This window comes from Acomys minous, assembly GCF_964271855.1.
Source record: "Acomys minous genome assembly, chromosome: 11".
Classification (NCBI taxonomy): Eukaryota; Metazoa; Chordata; class Mammalia; order Rodentia; family Muridae; genus Acomys; species Acomys minous.
The window spans coordinates 98,398,720-98,417,898 of record NC_140492.1 but is presented as its reverse complement, the minus strand read 5'-3'; the positions used below and the strand labels follow the sequence as shown (position 1 = coordinate 98,417,898).

At 44.7% G+C, this 19,179-nt stretch overlaps 1 protein-coding gene across 2 annotated transcripts in view; it reads right to left on the bottom strand.

Annotated features, from left to right (window-relative positions):
- ARHGEF28 (Rho guanine nucleotide exchange factor 28) overlaps positions 1 to 19,179 on the bottom strand; it is a 283,146-nt gene that overhangs the window by 139,168 nt on the left and 124,799 nt on the right. For both annotated transcript variants that reach the window (XM_084801808.1, XM_084801809.1), the window contains exons 5-7: positions 15,435 to 15,618; positions 12,181 to 12,361; positions 6,372 to 6,441 (exon numbers count right to left, since the gene is read on the bottom strand). In XM_084801808.1, the coding sequence (XP_084657934.1) occupies positions 6,372 to 6,441; positions 12,181 to 12,361; positions 15,435 to 15,618 (435 nt within the window). The remainder of the gene's footprint in view (positions 1 to 6,371; positions 6,442 to 12,180; positions 12,362 to 15,434; positions 15,619 to 19,179) is intronic.

Below are 19,179 nucleotides of genomic sequence, written 5' to 3'. Positions count from 1 at the left end.
TCACCTACACTTCAGTATAGGCTGAGGTTATTTAAGCTACACTTAGAACCAGGCATGAGGCACTGAATAAGGTGCCTCACCTTTAGTATTAAGGTACACCCCACCTTTACTCCCCTCCCCCACCATTTCCATAAAGGGAAACAGGGCCGAGTAGCTTTTATAATGCTGAGAAGCCAGTTCACAGCAGAGTTGAGTTCTGAGCTGTCTGTTTTGCTGCCTGGCAGCATGTGTCATCAAGACAAGTCTGAGCACGCAGGCCACAAATTTCCCCATGACAAAAGCTTGAGATTACCATTTCCAGGCAATGATCCTGATGTTACACTTTTTCCATCACACAAATACCAGAGAAGATTCTAGACCTGCAGTGTGAATGAGCAAGAAATAAGATTCTCTTGTCCGGGAGTTGCTGGGATATTGCAATGCAGTGGGTAAGACGGTAGGTAATGTCTGACTTCTGACCGCCTGGACAAGATGTGCTATTTAAGACACATTTCTGCTGGGCTACTAGTCATGAAGAAAAGTCAATTCTTGACTCTCAGAAATGCCCCCTTCTCCATGGCCACTAGCGTGTATACTCCATGAGGACATACATTTCCCTTGGTTCACACCCACGTGCTCAGTGTCTAAAACAGGCCCTGGCATACAGCAAGTCCTCAGAGATGCTAAAAGAAATTACTCAGGGTTTACTTTAGTTGAGAGCAGGGCTCTCATTGCTTGCTTTGGTTACGGCCAACTCTTCAGGCCTACAATAGTGTCTGGTACAAAGTAGGCACAAAATGCACAGTTAGGGACCATGCAAGGAGACAGCTCATGGGACTCATGCTGCCTGCCCAGGCTGTGTCTTGTGTTGGGTTCTCTCATCAGACCCACACAGGCGAACAGCTGAGCCAGCCTAGCCCCAAAGGAAATGGTTTTGCCCTGCTGGAACTCATGTTCCAAATCCTCGTTTCCTGTTTCCTTGTTGATGAAAACAGGGAGAAGCTATAATAGTAAAGTCATAGACCAGTGACACAAAAGCTGAGACAGTGTATCACACAGATGGTTTGTGCCATCTACAAAAGAATTTTTTTAATGGATGAGTGTGATCAAACTATGTTATTTACATATGCCATAATCAAATCGACTCGTGCGTGTAGTTGATATATAGTAATAAAAATAAATACAGAATAATGAATAATCATAAGAACAATTACAGCAATGACAACCTGGGCTTGAACAGGGGTGCCTGAGATTGCAACGGTTCTTCTCAGCTTATGCTGTGACCAATAAGATCTTAGCAGACAACGCCTCTTGTGGCGCCAAGAACTGGGGGGATCTAAGCGTGATGGCTTCACAACTTTAACCACAGAACCCAAGAGGCAGAGAGGCCAAGTGGCCTCGTATACTAGAAGGCCTGAGTCTCAAAAGCACAGAAGTAGAAAGGCAGTTTTGGCAGGGTGTTAGGGGGGAGAGATGGCCTCGCATGCACAAGACGACCATGAGCAGTTTCAGATGCACCTCCCGAGACAATGTGCAGATAATGTTCCCATGGTGATAGACGCTGAGAACCTAGGTGGAAGCGAGGCCTGTGAAGAAGGGTCAGGAGAGATGTGGAACGGCATCACTCACCAGAGTGCGCTTCCTCAGACCACTTCCTCAGGGCCCTCCGTGGATCGGCTGAGTCGTAGGAGGCGGCTCCACAAGCTCCTTATTCTAAACTTACTAGAGTCTGTGACACACCAAATGCATTCTGGGACCCTACGTTAAGTTTCGCACAGAGTATTTTCTATGCGCTAGTGGTGGAAGGAGTCATACTTTTCAGGGCATCTTCAAAGACTAGTTCAGCACATAGCTGTGCAGAGAGTCATAGGGTATGTAGCGAGCAGAGTGGTGCACAGTGTGTTCTCTCAGTGCTTGGGAGGTAGAGGCAGGAGGATAAGTTTAAAGTCATCCTTGTCTACAGAACAAGTTCAAAGTCAGCCTGGTCTACATGAGACCCTCTCTTGGGAGATTGGGGAAAATAAAACAGAAGAAAATACTAAGTAGGAGATTGAGTAAGATTAAGACTATGAAGGCAATAGGGAAAATGAAGTTTCTTTTTTAATAACTTTGAGGGGGGGCTGTGGCAGTTTGAATGAGAGTGCCCACCCCCAAGAGGCTCATATAAAAATATATATATATATATTAAAAAAAAAAAAAGAGGCTCATATAGTTGAATGCTTAGTCACCAGGGAGTGGGGCTATTTGAAAGGATTAGAAGGATTAGGAGGTGTGGCCTTGTTGGAGAAGGTGTGTCACTGGGGGGTCAGAGGTGGGGGTGAGTTTTGAGGTGTTAAAAGCCCATGCCATGCCCACTCTCAGTCTCTATCTCCTCCTCACAGCCACCCGGCTCTGCTCACAGCTACTGCTCCAGCACCATAGATGCCACCATGCTCCACACCATAAAAGGCTAAACCTCAGAAACTGCAAACAAGCCCCCAATTAAATACTTTCTTTTATAAGAGTTGCCTTGGTCACGGTGTCTCTTCGCAGCCACGGGACAGTGTCTAGACGGGCCCATTTAATTTGTGCAGAATAACTTCCCATTATTCCTCAAGTACAATTACAATCATGGAATTATAAGACCATAACTGGGTCACAATAATAATAATAATAAAATCATTTATCACCCTCACAAGGACAGCAAAGTTAATTTCCAAGGCTAAAGCTATTACAGTTCTTTACTCTGTGACAGCTGCAGATACCGGTGTAAAGTCTGCACCCTGACTTCTTACGGCCATCAGGAAGGGAGGAACACAATAGGTCTACTCTCTAATGCACAAAGAGAAGTTCGGTTTAGCGTTAAGAAGAAATAAAGAGGACTTTTTTTTTTTTTATCTTCAGGACACTTTTTCTTCCAGTTGAGTCTTGGGTAGGTAGGTACCAGAAAGGAAGAAAGCAAAGTATCTTCACTCTGGTCAAACACTGCCCTCTGCTGGAAAGTGCAAGCAGCTCCACACATTCCCCCTCAAGGTCTACAGAATTTGCCTGTTATGAGGATCTTGCAGACTTGGGGTTCTGGCCAAATTCTTTTGGTTTGGTGCCCTCAGTCCTGGTTGGTTCTCCCATAGACCCATCAAACTCAACCTGTCTAAAACTGAGAACATTGTGTCACAGCCCTCCCTTCTTAGCCCACCCAGAAACATGTCCCAGACTCAAAAGTGTCCTTCCTCCCCACAACCCTCGCCTATCTCCACCCGACTCCTGGCCTCACCTTGACACGGTACAGCTTTTCTGTATGACTTTCTAAAGCCCTCTGGCCAGTCCCCTGCCATCCATTTGGACCTTCAACTCAAAGCCCAGTTCTCCCAGAGTGATCTTTCCAGGTGACTGTTTAAAACAGCTCCCAGAGTTCTCAGGGAGAAGCCACAGCCCTCTGAGTCTTCCAGGAGCTCTGCCAAGCTGGCTACTCCCAAGCCTGTGTTGTCGGCATTTTTACTACCACACATGGGTGGGCAGATGGGGAAATGACCTGTATCCTCCGCATTCATTTCCACTATCTGGAATCCCCTTTCCTCCCTTAGCCTCTCAACCCCAGGGGCATATCTTCCATGAAGCCTGCCTTGATTGCGCCCTGTCACAGGCTACAACATTCGTGGAACAATATTTTCAAAGGACTCATGGAGCACTTCCCATAGTCTGCTTGGGAAGCCTGTCTTCCTGTCCAGCCACGACTGCAAGCCCCTCAACCCCAAAACTCCAAAATCTAGTGCTTACTTAGACTTCATTTTTGTTCCGAACTGGTTTGAAGGTGGATAATAAGGGAAGAAAGATGCATGAGATAATCTCTATTTAAAAAAAAAATCATAGGTTGGCCAGGTAATGGTGGTGCTCGCCTTAATCCCAGCACTCAGGAGGCAGAGGTGGATCTCTGTGAGTTCGAGGCCAGCCTGGTTACAAAGAAGCCCAGGGAAGCCAAGGCTACACAGAGAAACACTTTCTTGAAACCCCCTCAAAAAAAATCATACATTGATTTTTTTTTCCCTCAAGACAGGGTTTCTCTGTGTAGCCCTGGCTGTTCTGGAACTCTTTGTAGACCAGGCTGGCCTCAAACTCACAGTGATCTGCTGCCCTCTGCCTCTCGAGTGCTGGGATTACAGGCGTCCGCCACCACACCCGGTTTAAGAAGTTGACTTTTAAAAGGAGTCGAGCGTAAGAAATAGAGGTGATATAAAGACACAGCAAGCACTGGGAACTGTCAAGTCAGATGCTTTCTTCCAAGTATGTCTATCAGCCAAGTAAGAAACCTGATCAGCTCTAGTTACAGCAGTAAAAATGGGGCAAGTGCTTAGGGGAAGCCAGCGTTCCCAACACAAGAAAGAAGGTTCTCAGACGATCTTCAAAGAGAAAAGATAACACTGCCTAGACTACCTCCCTGGATGGGCAGAGCCACCAGCAGCAGCACTCGGGGAGCATGGCCAAGGCAGTTCCTAACTCAGCCCAAAGGAGCAGCATGGACAGGAAGTTCAGCTGCTCAGGCTTAACCATGCAGCAGGGGCAGTGTGTAACCCCACAGCAGGGACAGTGTGTGTGGGTGACACACAGACCCCAACAGCTCTTCATAAATACTTTCTCTAAGGCCTCTCTTCAGCCAACACAGAGGCAAAGAACCTAAGGTTACACTCTCTGTCAAATACTTGGAAGGCAGCTACCCTGCGCTGCTAATTAAACACAGAAGCAAAGTACTAACCAGCTGTTAGTTACTAACACTCACAGAAAAACAAAGATCTGGCCACATCTGCCCCTGACTCCAGCATCTGGAACGGTGATGCTCAGCCCCATCAGACTGAGAGTCCTTCACTTTTCTGATATTTCATGAAGTCCCATCACTATCCCAAAGTCAAATTGATAATTGATTTTAGCTCCACAGACACATGAATAACCTTATCTGTATACATAATTTCAAAGCAAAGAAGTCAGTATAATACCCCTAGCTAGAATGTGCAGCAAAAAGAAACTGATGATAAGATCGTTTATTTTTCAACATTAACAATGTTTTCCTGTGCTGGCACGGCCGCCATTGGAAAGCAGCAGGCATGGCCCCTGCACTACTTCATGGCCATGGGCCTCTCCACGAAGGTCACAGGCTGAGGAAGAGTGGCAGCAAGCCAAGGCCCAGCCTACACCTCACCAAGCACACCAAGTTCGTGTGGGACTTGATCCAGAAGGCGTACAGCTTCATGCCCTGTGAGCGCTGCACCATGGAGCTGCTGATCAAGGTGCCCAGGGAGACGAGCATGCTCAAGTTCCTCAAAAAGAGTGTGGGCACACACATCCATGCCAAGAGGAAGTGTCAGGAGCTAAGCAATGTGCTATGGGCCATGAGGAAGGCCACAGCTAAAAAGGACTGATTCCCTTACCCAGGCCCCCCAATAAACACTTATGCTACAAAAACACTCAATGCTTTCCTACGTACCTGATGATTAGATTTGTGTGACGATTGGATTTAGAAGGCAATTAAGATGCCATTCCACACAAGAAGCACAATATGCAAAGAAGCCATGTGAAAATGTTCTTACAACGAAAACGTTTAGTATTCAACTTACTATCAGGATGATTTGTGTAGAAAAAAATGTGTGAACTGCAATAAGGCTTTTATAACCACCTCTGCCGCCACCATCCCCCAAAAAAACCCTGCCACCTTGAATAGAGTGAGGAGCAATGGCATTGCTGTCAGCAAGCTGAGTGCTCTGAAATAGGGTGGCTATGGGATTCCTTGTGCGTTAATGTGGAGCAGAATAATAACAATGTATTGAATAATAATAATAATAATAATAATAATAATAATAATAATAATAGTAATAATAATAATAATAATTCCCACCATGAGAGCCCCCACCACTGGAAGACCTGCATTCAATCTTGGTATCAACTCAATGTAACCCACTCCTAGGCTTTCAGGACCATCCAAACATTTGTACCCTGACAAACACCGTCAGCACCTCATCTCCAAACGCTAGTGGTACTGTCCACTTCTTGTGCCAACAGACACACCTTCATGCTTTTGGAAGCATTCCCTTGAGGATCCACCAGCCCAGCCCAGTGAGCAGAGTAGCAGCCAACGGTTGGATGAGGAAGGAAACCTTGAGCAAAGCTAACTTTGGAAGGAAGAAAACAGGTGCGTTGGGACCTGACCCAGGGCTAGCAAATGGCATCAAGTAAATACTAGCTGAGCAAGAAGCAAACAAAACGGTGCACTGTGCATGGGCCCAGGAGTGGCGCTGTATCCCACAAACCCAGATTCTGCCTCTACCCCCCTTAATTCCTTCTATGCTTTACTGTGCACGCCAACGGACTGGTTATCAAGCCCTGCATTTTCTTGGGTTCCTTACATGGGGCAGGAGCATGCTTACCTTCTTCGGTTTCTGCAGCTCCAGACGGCATGGTTGCTCTCTCCTCTGTCTTGGCTTCTTGCTCGAGAGCCTACAAGATAAAGGCAGGGAAATCACTGAAAACCATTTTGGGATCCAGATATGCATTAGAGGTTAAAAAAAAAAAAGTCAACACCACAGATCTTAGAGCTGGGATAGCTGGGAAGGAAAGGGTTGGGGGGTAAACCCTGAGAGAGGAATTCATAGCCGGGGTCCCAGGCTGACAAAAGAAATCAGGTGAAACCCAAGGGCAGGGCAAAAACCCTGCCACAAATAATCTTTTTTTTTTTTTTTTTTTTTTTTTTTTTTTTTTTTTTTGCAGTTCATAATAACAAGTTTCTCAGAAATTCATGAACCAACACAGACGGGATCTTGAGGCAGAAAAGGGAGGACTGAGTGTGTGTGCACACCTGCCCTACTGGAGAATCCTGTATCCACATCACACACAGGTGATGTGAAAGCACAAGCTAAGGTGGTAGGACCACAGTCAGGGCTCATCCAGAGGGACCACAGGTCAAAAAAGTACACTGGCTGGCAAGGCTGTCCCTAGCTGGATCCAAGTCACAGAGCCATCTCAAGGCTATGGCAGAAAGCTAGCCTCTTGTGACCAGGGTAGGTTCCTCTTAAGATTCCCTTGGCCCACGAAAATACGACAAATCAGAATTATACGTTAATGTGCCGAACAGTAAAGCAGCCAAAAAATGGTAGCAGTACAAGTTCTACAGTAAAACCTCCAGCCCCCTTGGGTGGAAAACCACACGACTACCATAGTGGCCGAGTCCCGCCAAACACTCTCTTAGGCTGGTAGATGGAATGCCTCATTTACTGACTATCTCAGAACATCCTAGAATATGTACCCAACATACAAAACTTCCAAAGGACAGCGGGCACTCAGGGCCTAGGCATCCTGCATGGGCCACAGCTGCCAATGTTCCATGTAAGAAGTGCTGTTCTCTCTCCTGGGCCCCACGAGATTAGGAAAGGACTAGACCAAGTCTACAGTGGATGCTACCGAGGAAGGAGGACCTAGTTTGTTTTTTTTTTTATTATCAACTTGATACAGCCTAGAGTCACGTGGAAAGAGGACATCCTAGTTGAAGAATTGTCTTGATCAGATAGGCCCATGGCCTTGACTCTTGATTGATGATGGATGTGGGAGGTCCAAGCCCACCATAGGCAGCACCATCCCTAGGCAGATAGGAAGCTAGCTGAATGAGGGTAGGTGGTTCATCAGTTAAGAGCACTTGTTGCTTTTCCAGACGACCTGGGCTCAATTCCCAGCACCATCATCGTGGCTCATAACCATCCATAACTCCAGTCCCAAGGGCTCTTGATGACATTCTCTGGTCCCTGCAGGTATCAGGCATGCATAAAACACACACACACACACACACACACACACACACACACACACACACGCAGTCAAAACATTCACACACATAAAACAAAACAAATAATCTTTAAAATCCTATTATTCTTAAGAAAGATAGAACATGGAACATGAGCCAGTAAGCAGCATTCCTCCATGGCTCCTGCCTCCAGGCTTCTGCCTTAAGTTCTTGTCCTGATGTTCCTTAATGAGAGACTGTGACACGGAAGTGTTACCCAAATAGACCTTTTCCTCCCCAAGTTGATTTTGGCTGTGGTATTTGTCACAGCATCAGAAAGAAAACTGGGGCAGGGTGGCATCCAGCATGAGGAGTGGAGCTAGACCAGGGGTCACATCATATGAGTTCAAGACCTGAGATCACCATCTACCTCATGTTGTTCCAGGGACGGCCTTGACCTTGAACCCCTGTCTTTCATTGGAGGGAGTTGCCAAGCCTGTACTGCATCAGACAACACTAGTTTCTGATTACAAAACTAAACAACGTGACGCACACCACTTAACTTTTTTCCCCCTTATAAACGAGAGGTATAAAAACAACTTTAATTTCCATGAATATTTTGGAATACAAGTTTTAAAGCTTAAAGTTCCTAGTTGATATATTCATTATCCTCTTTGTTCCAGAACCAAATTTACCAGCACGCTGCTGAATTCAAGGAGGCTTTGTGAAGGAAAATACTTTTAAAAACATTAAAAGGTGCAGGCAGGTCAGGCTGTATATGTGAAAGGCTCCGAGTTCAATCCCCAACACATGCAACAAATTAAACAAATAAAAATATATATTGTTTAGGTTTATATATACATATATGTAGAGAAAGACCTTTTAAAATTCTTCATTAAATTTTGTTTGTTTGCTTTGTGCATATATGTGTGCTGGTGTGTATGTGTGGAGCAGAAAACAACTTGCAGGAGTTGATTTCTCTCTTTCCACTGTGTATGCCCCTGGGGATGGAACTCAGGTCATCAGCCTTGTCAGTAAGTGCTATTACCTACTGAGCCACTTTGACAGGCAGAATTTCTTCACATTTGTCACTACAGTTTGGATATTTAGCAACAATTTGACTTCTAATATTGTAGTGATTTGAATGAGAATGGCCCCCATTGGCTGATATGGTTGAATTCTTGGTCCCTGGTGGTGAAACTGTTTAGGAAAGGATTAGGGGGAGTGGCCTTGTTGCAGTGTCATCCCCCAGGGACATATCTTCAAAAGCCTATGCCAGGCTCAGTGTGTCTTTGTCTCTGTCCTTTGTATCTGGGTCTCTATTTCTCTCTGTATCTCTGACTCTGTCTCTCTGTCTGCCTCTCTCTGTCTCTCTCTCTCTCTTCTTTCTCTTGTGTCTCTGTCTTTGTCTCTCTCTGACTCTCGGTGGCTCTCTGGCTCTCCCTGTGTCTCTGTCTCTCCCTGTGTCTCTGGTTCTCCCTGTGTCTCTGTCTCTCCCTGCGTCTCTGTCTCTCCCTGCGTCTCTGTCTCTCTCTGTGTCTCTCTGCCTTACGCTTGCAGATCAGATGTAAGCTGTTAACTACTGTTCCAGAGCCATGCTCCCCACCAAGATGGTCACAGACTCACCCTCTGAAACTGCAAGCAAGGCCCAATGAAATGCTCTCTTTAGGAGTTGCCATCTCTTCACATCAATAGAGCAGGAACTAAGACAAGCATTTATTACAAATTGTCACAGCATTAACATCATCAACTCTTTGACAGAGCAAAAACACGAAACATTAACAGCTCTGAGCAAGTGTGGCTTCTGGAGCAAGGTGACGAGAGACAAGCTCGGGATTGGACAGGGTTTTATGACTAACTTCTAGAGGGCTGTAGGGAACTGAGACAATGCCCAGACCACCTAGAATGAACACGTGTCCTTGCCAAGGACAGCGTATGGCTGTGTGTCCATGTGCACAGGGCAGCCGCTCAGACCACGGTCATACAAAAACAGATTTCAGTACATATCAGATTCAATGAAGCTTGAATTCTTTTTCTTTTCCCTCCCTCTTTCCTCTCTTTCGTTCTTGTGTTTTGAAACAAGATCTCAGTATGTAGGCCATGCTGGGCTAAAACATGTAATCTTCCTGTCTTAGGCCTTAGCCGACTGGAATTACAGAATTAAATGTCACCCCTCCTGGGGGCTGGAGAGATGGCTCAGCAGTTAAGAGCACTGACTGCTCTCCCAAAGGACCCCGGTTCAATTCCTAGCACCCATGTAGCAACTCACAGCTGTCTGTAACTCCAAGATCGGACACCCTTACACAGACATACACGGAGGCAAAACACCAATGCACATAAAATAAAAATAAACAATTTATTTAAAAAACAAATATCACCCCTCCTGGTTTAGCATGAATACACTGTATGCATATTCCATATGGAATCACGTTAATATTTATTATCCACAGTTGTCTAAGTATAGTATAGACATCCAAATTAAGAATTTCATTTTGGAGCTAGAGATATAACTCAGTGGTTAAGATCACTTGTTGCTACTGCAGATGACTTAGTGTTCAGTTCCCAGCAACCACGTGGCATCTCACAACGACCCTTAAGTCTACTTTCAGGGAGCCCCACACCCTTTTCTGGGTCCACAGGCACCAGGCACACATATGATACACATACATACATGCAAGCAAAAATGTATACGCAGAAAGTAAAAATTAATACATGATTTTTTAAAAAATGTTTTGCCTCTGGCTTATACTTACAATAACATGTGACCATGTGTGGTACAGCATGACCAATTTCTAACTCAAGAACATAGAGAATCATTTGTCATGCCAGTTGGAGTAAGTGACTTTAGATGTCAGAAGAAACGCTGACCTTCTCCGCACCTTCCCACCCTCCTTGTTTACCACCCAGTCATATCCCTTGAGGCAGGAAGGATAAAGGAAAGCAAAGCCATTTGGACCAAAAGGGTCATTTCATTGCATTTAATTATGCTTGTCTGTTTATTAAGACACAGGCTAATCTCAAATTCATGGCAATCCTCCTGCTCTTGCTTCCCAGGAAATAACATTACAGGATGAGCCACCACACCTAGCTCTTAACTGGCTCTTTTCTTTTTTTCGTGCAATGAAAACTTCAGAAACTCGTCACTCATCTCGCTCTTCATCATGACTGTAGAGCCCCCTAGCAGAAACAGTTGTGGCATCTCATTTTATTCACCCCATACCTTTCCAAAACTCAGTATCTCAAATGTGTGCAGTATCAACAAGCCCAGCTGAAGGACTCTATGATGGTGCGGATGCCCAGTGTGTTTGCTGCACACAGAACTTGTCCTATTCTTTCTGGTTTAGGTACCATGCACCACACTGTTCTCTGAACAGCTCTCTCAGGGCCATGTGTGTTGCTAGGCTCTATCCCTGAGGTTCCTGGGGACAGACTCCTCTTGAGAGTATGTGCCCAGCATCTGCCTGGTGGGGACACATCACCATATGGCACTTCTGTGAGAAGCTACACGAATGGCTAGAGGCTTTAGTATCATTGAACAACAGATGAAATGAAATTAAAATAGAAGCTAAACCCTCACGTGCATATAATAAATAGAATTTTAAAAATCAGAAAATTACACACAAAATTTCCTAAAACTCAATGGGAGTCAGATCAGACTCTGAAGAATCTATTTCATTTTAATTACTTAAGTAAAATTCTATATGGGATATGATGATAATATTTACTTGAAATATATTTTCAACTGTATTTGTAGTTTAATTGTATAACATAAACATAGAAGCCAAAAAGCCATAATAGACTGTGGTCTCTGTTTCTCTGAGTTGATGTTTTAATCCATTTGAAAGCCTATCCAGCTGAGGAAAACTGTGTCTTACTAACAGATGTGCTTGACACGCAGGAGACCACAGAGTCTAAACAGTAAATTCAAGGGCCGCTGAGCTCTGTGCACTAGACTGAACCAGGTTCTAGTCAACACAAGTTTCCTTCCAGCCACGGCAGGAAGGGTAAATATCTTTATAAAAGGACTGTGTTCTTACCTGTCCTGTTCATATGTAAACCGGACAGAGTTTTAAGTCACATCATAAGAAAGCCCAGCAGCTGATGCTATCAACTGCTGTAGGTAAGAATTAGAACACCGTCAATAAGTACAAAGTTGTAAAGATTGTAAGTTCAAGGCTAGCCTGGGCTGCATAGCAAGACCTTGTCTCGGAAAACAAAACCAACAACAAAAGAAATGCAGGAGAAACAAAACTCTATGAACTACTGATTCGGTGATGCCTAAATCTATGTTGGTCTTCACTCCACCGACCCAACCCAGGCTCTAACTCCACATCCTCAAGTTTTCATTAGGAAAAAAATGAAAATAAAGGTGTTAGCTACCTAGCTCCGTTCTAATACAACGAACAGATTCCACAGTTACTAAAGGAACATGCACCACTGAGTGCCGGGATGATGATACACACCTTGACGAGGAGGGCCCTGTCCCAAAAATATTTCCGGAAGAGTTTGATATCAGCCTCCAACAAATGCTCAGATGTGTGGTTGACGGTCAGAGTCAACGTTTCTGACGAATGAACGAACTGCAGAGAGGCATCCTCGTTGAGATGCAGTCGGGAACAGCCTGGGGACCGCCTTTCCTGAAAACTGAAACATAACAAGTCAAAATCCACACAGCCTCGCACATCCCATCCCCCACCCTGCCCTGATATTACCAATCCAAATGGAAAATGACCCTTAAAAGTCACTTACACATTCAATTACACAAGCTCCTGTAAACGGCTATGGGTCAAGCCGTCTTTCTTTTCCCACAAAAAGACACTTTGCTGTCTTTTTAAAGACTACATATTTTAAAGGTTCCTATAAACGATGCAATAGTCCTGATTTTTTAAGCATAGGACTTTACCTCACTATTTCACTCTCCTTTTAATCAGAAAAGATGCCTCTCCCTTTCACAGAGCTCCCAGAGAACAAATTAGCTGGCAGCCAACAGTTTGTTCGGTGATTATAATGAAAAACAGACTGACTCCCCAGGGAGTGTGGCGAGGTTTGGATGTGACAAACAACTGGTATATGCCTAACACACTGGTACCACTGTGCTAAACCATTTCCTCATGCAAATTAGAACATGCATAAATTTGATTAGGTCATAGCCTTGAAAACATTCATTAACAGTGAAACAACATACCCAAACTAAATTCTTGTATATAAGCTTATTTTCTCGTCTGTCTGGGCTGGCTAAGAACAACTGTGTTAGCTACACAGGTTATTGATGGCTGAAGTTACAGCAGTAAATATACATAGCTTATGAGTGTATATGGAGCATATTTATAACAGAAAAGATGCCTCAGGTGGAAATTATTCCTGTTCATCATGTAGTCACATCCCAGCAGACTTTCCCCCCAGATCCTCACTTCACAGAACCAGCTCTGCCCCTTCCTCTGGCATGATCTCATTATGCTAATGAGTTGTTTGCTTTACAGAAATATATTAAAGAGCCTATAACTTATGATGGCTTGATTTCTAATTTGTGACTGTTACAACGCTGTACACGACAGATGAACCCTTAGAAACGTGACTTTCAGGGTTGGACTTTTGATTTTGCCCACACTGGAGGGATACACACATGGTATGTTACTCTCTGCAGCTGCTGGGCAGTGGCAAGAAACATCATCCTGTACTCAGGCACACGGCGATGAGGCTAAAAATCTGACATCCCATGGTGGACCGCATTGCCCACAGCTGTAGAGAAGGCTAGGTATCGTAAATGTATTGGCAACTTGGGATACTTTCAACCTAAAATAGGTCCACAGAGCATGCCTCCATTTAAAACTGAGGAGCCTCTGAGCTGACTTTTATCTCCATCATATGGAGTGACAAAAAGAGACCTATAAAGGGCAATTGTACTCAAACACAAAGCCTTTACATTAATTCCAGAATCCTCTAGCAAACATTTCCTCATGCCAACAAGCCACTGAAGTGAATGGGCCAGGAGCCTAGGCAGTAGTATAGCTCTTGTTAATTTAGAACATGGACATGGTAGAGGATGTTTTTGTGACTGTGTATTCAAATGCAGCTTCTGTACCCAGAGATCTGGTCATAGTCCAAATGTTGGCATTGTTGTTCTTATCCCCTGACTCAATAGTCTGTAAACATTGTTCTCTATCACCTACCTACTGATTGGTCAAATAAAGAGCTAAACAGCCAATAGTTGGGCAGGAGAGGATAGGGCGGGACTTCTGAGCCCAGTGAAGGGGTCCCAGGTGGGGACTGGAGAGAGGAGTCGCCATGAGGACACAGATGGAGAAAGTACAGCCAGGGCAAGACTAAGGTGGCAGGTAATGGGTCACGTGGCTGGGAGGTAGGCCAGGCCACTATTGGTGAGTTAGAATAGCTGAGTATCTGCCCAGCTATGGTGCATGAAGCTTTATAATAAACATAATATGTCTCCATGTCATTATTCAGAGCAAGAGTAGGCATAAAAAACTTCTCATTTGCACAGACACTCTACCATATGATCCTATAACCATATGATCAGATATGGGTCTACTTTTAATTACATATATGAATGGGTCTATCAAACATGTAAACTTTTAAAAACATACAGTATCTTCTGGGGTTGGAAACAGGAAGTAGTCCACCTCCAGGGAGGAACACTGCACCAGATGCCATAACTCATTCCAAGGACACGTTCTTGCCTCTTCCTTTTTTAGCCAAGAAAACAGGGTCGTATTCATAACCAAAGGAAAGGACAATTCCCCCTGGAGAGGCCTGTCCCTTGGTTAATGACTATTTGATCAAATAAGGCAAGGGAGGAGAAAGGGAAAGTTCTGGCTTCTGCCTAATGGCCACTAAAGGCATCAAATTACCATTAATTAATAGCATCAAATTAATTACATTGAGTTATATGAGCCAAACAAAAAAAACCATCCCACTAAGCCACACCATGTAATAATACTCTAACAATATTTAAAGTTCATGTTGCAATTTCCAGTGTACTATCCTATTTATAATTTGTATTTTTATCATGGTATATCAAGGCAACCACTATACATGACTCCTTGTTTCATAATTTAGGGTAACAATCCATCTGAGCCAACGGAGCTCACAACCCACTGGTCAGTCATGGGGAGTGCTGAGAACATCACCTACTCAGACAACTTAGCTAATGCATAATCTCCCTTCCATGAGTTCACTAGATCCTAGTGACTACCCCCATAGGGTCTGCCTAGTATTCTTACAATGAAAACTATCACCTTGACACTGAACTAGACACTGCTCAGTAAGTAAAGCAGAAACAGTCCCATCTCTCAAATGATTTAAAAGACAGCCAAAATGTAAGTGGCCATATATCTGTGTAATTACAAACTGTGATTATTGCTAAAAATTAATCATAATCATAAAGGGACCTAACTCAGAAACCTTGGTTGAGGAAATAATGTTGAAGCTAAGACCTGAACAACAGTATAGACCACTGTTTGGCTGACAGTTTGTTTCCTTATCTCCTGTCTCTTCCTCACAAAATGCTCCCCACAAAGCTATCTGCACACTACACACTAATTACATGCATACATATGTACTGTATACAAGAAAACTAGCTGTAAAAAAAAAAATAAGCCAACATTGGCAGATGGCTTAGTCATTTCCCTTTTCCCATAATGCTCGGTGGGTTTCAGATAGGCATGGATTAAGAGAGACATTGCCAAGCACTTGAACTCACGTTGGGATGTCTCCCACCAATGTGGAGTGTCCACCGTGCAAAGCTAAGTCTGATGGTGTGGTGCCTTCTTCGTTGGGCAGCTCCAAGGCCTTGACTCCTCCCGGGAGACACAAGAGGAAATGGAACAGCTTAGGCAGGCCCCATCTCACAGCCAGGTGCAGGAGGGACTCTCTGCATAGAGTTACTGAAGAAAAGGAGAAAACATGATGTTAGTTTCCTCCAGTTATGAAGTTTGTTTTATACATTTTACTAAAGAGATGATGTATCAGGTGTAATAGAAGCATCAGAGCTGGAAATACATCTTGACCTCACACTCTATGGATGGGATTTGCTGGAGGTCACGGAAGCAGAGGGCACTGGAACTAGGCTACTCATAGCTGGTATAGGCTCTTTCCATCCAGTATGCTACGCCTTGCTGCCACCTGTCACTAAAGATGCAGGATACACGTTCCCAGGAAAGGCCATCCTTTGGAAATACACTCTCATCAACTTCCATGGTACCCAGGAAGCAGATCCTGCCACCCAGGCAGAGCAGGCTATCTAGGCCAAGAGCATAGAGAAGCCTCTGTTTTTACCATCTGTCCAAAGAGCCATTCCTCCCTCATGAGAGGCTGTCACAGAAAGCAGTTTCCTAAATCCAGAGCACTTGTGACCACAGTCTGTCCCCAGCATCATCGTGATGCTATTGTCCAGCCATTAAATCCCTGGGTACATCACACTGCCAAAGGCACCCTGGTGCTTGCTGCAGTGAGGCCTGGGCCTTTGCAGATGCCCATCCTTGGCATCCCTGTGCTGTTTCCTGCTGTGGTGTTTACCACTGGCTGTTATGATCATTTCCAGACTCCACCATATAGGCTGACAGGCCCTTGAAGATTTCCCTTCTTAATAGTAGCTGGGAATGCAAAAAGCCTGTAAGCACTTGCCAAGTTTAAAAGTGACTAGTTATTAAAGACCTCAAGGTTGTATGTTTATTTGCTTCATATGTAATTTGTAGAGTGCTTGTGCACGTGCCTCCCAACTTTAATAGCCCAATACTTAAGACATAGGTGGTTCATGACAGACACTGTATTGTACATATGTAAACTATAAAAAACATTTTCCTACACTAAAAAAAAAGCTACACCCAAGCTGGCTGTGGTGTCGCATGCCTGGAATCCCAGTACTCAGCACCGTGAGGTTGGAGGACCACTTGAGCGCAGGGCTTTGAGGCTAACCTGGGCAACACAGCAAGATGCAGACTGCAGACTCATACATACATACATACATACATACATACATACATACATACATGCCAAGCTCATGAACTCAATTTGCATGGGTCACACTTTAAAGACACCTTGTTCTAACAGCCTCAACATAAAAAGCTGGTCACTACAGATGTGTTGTGATAAGCAACAGACAGTGGGGGTCCAGTAAGTAAGATACCGACTGTACTCATAACCCAAGAGAGCTAGAGCTAGACAGTGGAATGGAGAGCCCAGCAGGGTCGGAACCTTTTCTTCTGTCCTGTGGGGTCCCTTGAGCATCACAGTGCCTGGCATACTGGCTGAGCATTTACAGATGAGATGAAATTACTGGCAGATCCCTGTGGAAGTTGGCTTTTTGTCCTTGGTTGTGCTGCCCTACGGAATACCCTTCGCTTTCAGTTCTGCCTCGCGTAGCTCCTAAATGAGATCGCCCAGCACACACTGTGTCCTCCCAGTTGGTACTCCCACATACAACCAAGACATTAAGGACAAAAATGCCAGCTTCCCACACAGCTCACTGTCCACAAAACCATGGTCTGATTGTTCCATTGTCTTCATTACCATAACGAGGCTCTTGCCCAGGCAAACCAGTGACTGTTTACTACAGGAATGTCCCACAAGACTCATCAAACCCTTCAACAGAAACCACCAACAGACAGTACAGAGAAGCCCTAAATCCAATTTTAAACTATCATGATGCTTTCTAACTCCTAAGGAGCCCCTCCCCCAACCCCCCTACTCCCACAATGAAAACTCTTTTAATATGCCAAGCTTCCATTTCTCAGTGAATTTCTGTCTTGCACCCCGAGCCCCTGAAGCCACTAAGGGTTTGTAGCAGTGTCACCAGTCTTACTATGACAGTGATAAACACAGCCTTGTCTTATCAGTGTTAAAATTATTTGTGGAGCCGGGCAGTGGTGGCGCACGCCTTTAATCCCAGCACTTGGGAGGCAGAGGCAGGCAGATCGCTGTGAGTTCGAGGCCAGCCTGGTCTACAGAGCAAGTCCAGGATAGTCAAGGCTACACAGAGAAACCCTGTCTCAAAAAACCAAAATAAGAATAATAATAACAACAACAACAACAACTTGTAGAGGGAGCATTGAACAAACCCCAACGCACGAGACAAAATATCCCGCTGTGCATGAATGTAAAATAAAACCTCTCACTTGACATTTTCACAGGTCTGTCCTGCTTCCCCTCATCCACATCAGTTACTTGAGGGCTGGACATTTCAGTAAAGTACTACCACATTCCCTGCACAGTTGCTCCATCATCGGTCCTGTGACACAGCACATATGCTCTCCACAGTGTGATAATGGCCCAAGTCCCAGAACATCTAAAAGCAAACCTGCAACCTGGCTGCACAGTTACCAAACATTTGTTTAATATGCCTCCTCTCATCTTTACAAAAATCACAGGACACGTTGTGTTGCCTTTTCCACTACAGGTGCTGGAAACTCAGCCTAATGCCTCATGGGCACTAGGCATGAAAAGATTGACCATTTCTTTTTACCCTTCTCGTTATGACTGCTATACTTTCATGACTGAAAAAAAAATCCTGGCTTTCATTCTTAACAGACTCCCAGCAGGACAAGTCTGATGACATCTGTACTTATTTTTCCTATTTTACGTAATAGCCAGGAAGAGACTTGCTAGGATCGGGTAACAAAACTAACACACACCTGCACCCACAAGCATATGCCTGTGAGGGCATGTGCATGCATGTGCATACACACTCATACACACACACACATACACACACACACACACACACACACACCAGCCATCAGAGGACAGCCTATCAGCATGAGACATTGAGCAGCCACACTAAGGGGAATTTTTACATCACAGATCCCAATCTGAATATGGCGAGAAATGTCCCATGCTCGTACAGGCTGCAATTTGCTTCCAAGAAAAATACAACTGGGGCGGGAGGAGGGGCAATATCTAAGCCCTAGGTGTGCAAATGGTATCATTGGTAAAGGTGAGCATGGTTTCAGGTATGTTTCTTAGACCTATATTCCTTCAATTGTACTTCTTAGAGTGTGTGCTACAGTGATCTAGAACTGGGGGACTGTTGACTATGCTCAGCTTATTAAGAAGAGTGAGTGGGGGCTTGTCTCCTCCAGAAACTCTCAAGCCTGTATGGGTGGTCCCAGGCACCTACCTACTCTCTATTTATGGGGAGAGGGGAGGATCTATCCTCACATCCTGAATGGGAGAGAATAGAAATAATGCTGCAGCTCACCATTCCCTCCAAGTCCTCCCCACCCCCCACCTCCGCTTCTGGAAGAGGAAGGAGAAGAAAGGGCAGGGAAAGAAGCCGCTTCGGCTGGTTACAGAAAGCACATAACAAGCGTTAAGGAGCGTACGCTCTCACGCTGTCTAAAGTTCACCATGGAGAAGGCAAACAGCTTGAAATAGGAAGCGCCATGACATATATAAATAATTCTGCTTGTTAGAAGGTTCAGATTTCTCAGCAGCAGCCGAGAGAACAA